The following is a 4,152-nucleotide window of genomic DNA, read 5'->3' on the forward strand; positions in this document are numbered from 1 at the left end:
GTTCTGCGTATGATATAGAGCTAGAAACTTGGTTTTGTTTTTATATATTAAATTTTAATTTAATATTGGGTAACGTGTTTTTTTCAAACTCCTGAATTCTCTGGGTATGATTATGCGAATTCCATCTGTTACTCTTTTGCTACTTTCAAACTAGAATTGTGATGGGATCTTTTTTTCTATATTTCTTGCTCCGCTTCTTAATTTAAGGAGCCAGAAAGTCTTAGATCTTTGAGTAAGTAGGCATATGAACTTGTGTGACCCTCACCCATCCTTGTATGTTTTTACAGTGGGACATCCCCTCTCGCATGTCTCAATGCCATGCTACATTCCAATTCAAGAGGAGGAGAGGGGCTATTTTATAAACTGCCTGGGCGAATCAGCCTTTTCACACTCAAGGTAAGTAATATAAACCTTGTTTTAATGTAGTGATCCTTAAGCTTTTAGTGTGCATAAGAATCACCTGGTAGGTCTGGAATGAGGCCCATGAATTGCATTTCTAATAAGCAAGCAGGTGGTGTTGATGCTGTTAGTCCTAAATGGCAATTGACTGAGAGGTATTCTAGTGTGAACAGGGAATTAGGAAATATTTAGTCATATAAACTGTTGTGTATATATTCAGCTTTTCCTTGTCTATGTCTTTGTAGATTGTGTGCAATAGAGGGATAAGTGTGTATGTGGAGGTAATTGCAGATGTTCCTTAATTAGGATTTTGTTTGTAATATTATGAAGGATAAATTACTGGGTAGCTAAAGTAAGATCTACACTATGGAAAATAACAAATGTGAACATACTTGTGGAAATTCAAAAACTTTATTAGCATTTATTAAGTGACACTAATTACAAAGGAAGAGAACTTAAATCAGGTAGAATTCATAATAAAGCGTTAATAATTCATAATAAAGCTGAAATGACAAGGTAATTATTTTTCTACCATTTGTGATATATATATATGGCTATCATTTAGGCCAGGAGATGGCAAGCTTTTTCTGTAGAGGACCAGATAATAAATATTTTAAGTTTTGAGGATCAGACTGTATTTGACAACTATTCAGCTCTGCCATTGTAGCAGGAAAGCAACCATAGACAACGCACAAATGAATGGGCCTGCCTGTGTTCCAATAAAACTTTATTTAGAAAACCCAGCAACAGGCCAGATTTGGCTCAGGGCTGTCGTTTCCAGACTCCTGATGTAGACTTAAGATAACCTATTGACAGCGAGGAAACTGAAAATTTGTTGCTGACCCTTATACTCTTCCATAATGTAGTTTAAGTTGCAGTAGTCCTTATTCAAACGTTTCCCTGTTTTGTTTACTTGTAGACTTGTTTTCTTTAATTCAAGATTAAAAACTTGAGCAACTATCAACTATATAACCTGCAGTCATAAAACTTGATCTTTGTGTATATATCAAGTGTATCTTATGTTCAGATGTCTGTGCTGTTTTCTGTATTATTTCTAATATTTCGAACTTATTTTGGTTGAGGCAGCATAATGTAATGTTAGGAACTGAGCTTTAGGAGAGACAGCTCTGAGTTCAAAACCTAGCTTTGTAACCTGAGATGATTTTAATGTCTCTTTATGGTGGTATATACATTCCTGTCACAGAATCAGTTCTTAATAAATGGTAGCTTTTATGGTATTTCTTTAGGTTTCTCATCCTTAATTGCTGATTAATGGCAGTTTTCTATTTTATATATGATGCAGTTTTGTGTAATTATGTGTAATTATAATGATCCATATTAAACATATGCTTCTTAATGACATATTTGTATTTTAAGAGGGAGAAGAAAAATACCTTTTTCTATGAACACTGTGAAGGGTAGGAACTGAGTTTTGTTTTGTTTTTCTAATAAGTTTTTATTGATTGCCGAGACAGGGAGGGAGAGGGAGAGAGAGATAGAAGCATCAATGATGAGAATCATTGATTGGTTGGCTCCTGCATGCCCCCTACTGGGGACCGAGCCCAAAACCCAGGCCTTTGCCCTAACTGGGAATCAGTTCACCTCATGGTTCATAGGTCGACAATAACCACTGAGCAACACCAGCTGGGCAGAAACTGAGTTTTATTTATCTTTGTAATTTGGCTTTGGGCAGAATTCTTGGCATGGTCCATGCTTTAGAAATATTTGAACTGAATTAAATTTTTCATTTTAATTTCAATATATCTGAATAAACATTATTGTATGAATCTGCTGTAAATTTGGGGCATTCTGTTAGTCTGCAGTGTTCTGTTGAGCCCAGCGGTTCTCAACCCGTGGGTCGCGACCCCTTTGGGGGTCGAACGACCCTTTCACAGGGGTCGCCTAAGACCATCGGAAAACACATATATAATTACATACTGTTTTTGTGATTAATCACTATGCTTTAATTATGTTCAATTTGTAACAACGAAATTGGGGGTCACCACCACATGAGGAACTGTATTAAAGGGTCGCGGCATTAGGAAGGTTGAGAACCACTGAATTAGAGGAACAGAGGGAAATAATTACTGTAGTCTCACAATGTTATTTGTAGAACTACAAGTAAAATAATTCATATCCAACTCCACATTTTCAGCAATTTCAGAACTATATTATTATATACTGAGAATAAATAGAGTAATCCTAGACTTAGATAAAATTAAATCATTGAGTCTGTCATTTGAGAGGCAGTAGAATCCATTTTGATTTTTTAAAAATATGTTTTTATTGATTTCAGAGAGGAAGGGGGAGCAAGAGAGAGATAGAAACATCGATGATGAGAGAGCATCATTGATCAGCTGCCTCCTGCATGCTCCCTATTGGGGATCGAGCTCATAACCCGGGCATGTGCCCTGACCCCAGGAATTGAACTGTGAACTCCTGGTTCATAGGTCGACACTCAACCTCTGAGCTATATCAGCCAGGCCCATTTTGATTTTTGTTAGGTACATAGCAAGCAGAGTGAGTGGTCTTATAAGAATGCAAATCACATTATGTCACTATCCTGACTGACCCTTGCCTGTCTCTCTGATCTGTTCCCCTAGCACTTTGGTCATTATACTTCAGCCACCCTAGCCTTCACTCTGTTTCTCAAACATCCTAAACTTGTTTCCCCATCAGAGCCATTGCACTTGCTACCTAGAAAGCTCTGTGGTACCTTCTTATCATTTGGTTCTTTATCCAAAAATATCTTCTCAGATACTTCCAGTTTAATTCTAATTACCTATCTAATTCCACAACATTATGAGTTGTTTTTTTAAATACTAGAGGCCTGATGCAGCCCCGGCTTAGTCCGCAAGGTCGTCTGGTTGCCCGGTCTAATTAGCATATTACGCTTTTATTGTTATAGAAGATGTTTCATATCCCTATCAGTATCAGTAATTACCTTGTTTGTTTGGTTACTTGGTTCTCTTTATCCTCCCCCATTAGTATATAAGCACAAGGGCTTTATTTTCACTGTATCTCCTATCTGGCACGTAATACACATTGGCTGAATGAAAAGTAGAAGATGGCATCATCATAATCTTCAGCCAGCTAGTTCTTCTAATTAACCTTTTATATCAGTTTTATTATAGAACTAGAGGCCCAGTGCACGAAAATTTGTGCACTGGGGGGGGGGGCAGCCAGGCCTGTGCCCTCTCGCAGTCGGGACCCCTTGGGGAATGTCCACCTGCCAGCTTAGGCCCGCTCCCCGGGGGATCAGGCCTACTAACCGGGCAGTCAGACCTCCCTCTGGCAGCCCAGGAGCCCTTGGGGGATGTCCGACTGATGGCTTAGGCCCACTTTCTGCGGGGAGTGGGCCTAAGCCATCAGTTGGGCATCCTTAGCGCTGCTGAGGAGGCGTGAGAGGCTCCTGCTACCGCCACTGCGCTTGCAGCCGTCAACCTGGCTTGTGGCTGAGCAGAGCTCCCCCTGTGGGAGTGCACTGACCACCAGGGGGCAGCTCCTGTGTTGAGCGTCTGCCCCCTGGTGGTCAGTGCACATCATAGCGACCAGTCATTTCGGTCGTTCTGCCGTTAGGGTCAATTTGCATATTGCCCTTTTATTATATAGGACTAGAGGCTCAGTGCACGAAATTCGTGCCGGGGGGGGGGGGGGGGTGGTTCCCTTAGACCAGCCTGCACACCTCTTCAATCTAGTATTCCTTCGGGGGGGTTGTCCTGCGGATCGGGCTTAACGACAATCGGAAACCCT

The 4,152-nt window shown here is 40.4% G+C and overlaps 1 protein-coding gene across 4 annotated transcripts in view; it reads left to right on the top strand.

The window, feature by feature from the left end:
- The window catches only part of ASXL1 (additional sex combs like 1, transcriptional regulator), a 57,296-nt gene that overhangs the window by 10,771 nt on the left and 42,373 nt on the right, over positions 1 to 4,152 (top strand). For all 4 annotated transcript variants that reach the window (XM_023754364.1, XM_014456449.2, XM_023754362.1 and 1 more), the window contains one exon: positions 288 to 396. In XM_023754364.1, the coding sequence (XP_023610132.1) occupies positions 288 to 396 (109 nt within the window). The remainder of the gene's footprint in view (positions 1 to 287; positions 397 to 4,152) is intronic.

This window comes from Myotis lucifugus, unplaced genomic scaffold (genome assembly GCF_000147115.1).
Source record: "Myotis lucifugus unplaced genomic scaffold, Myoluc2.0 scaffold_60, whole genome shotgun sequence".
Lineage (NCBI taxonomy): Eukaryota > Metazoa > Chordata > Mammalia > Chiroptera > Vespertilionidae > Myotis > Myotis lucifugus.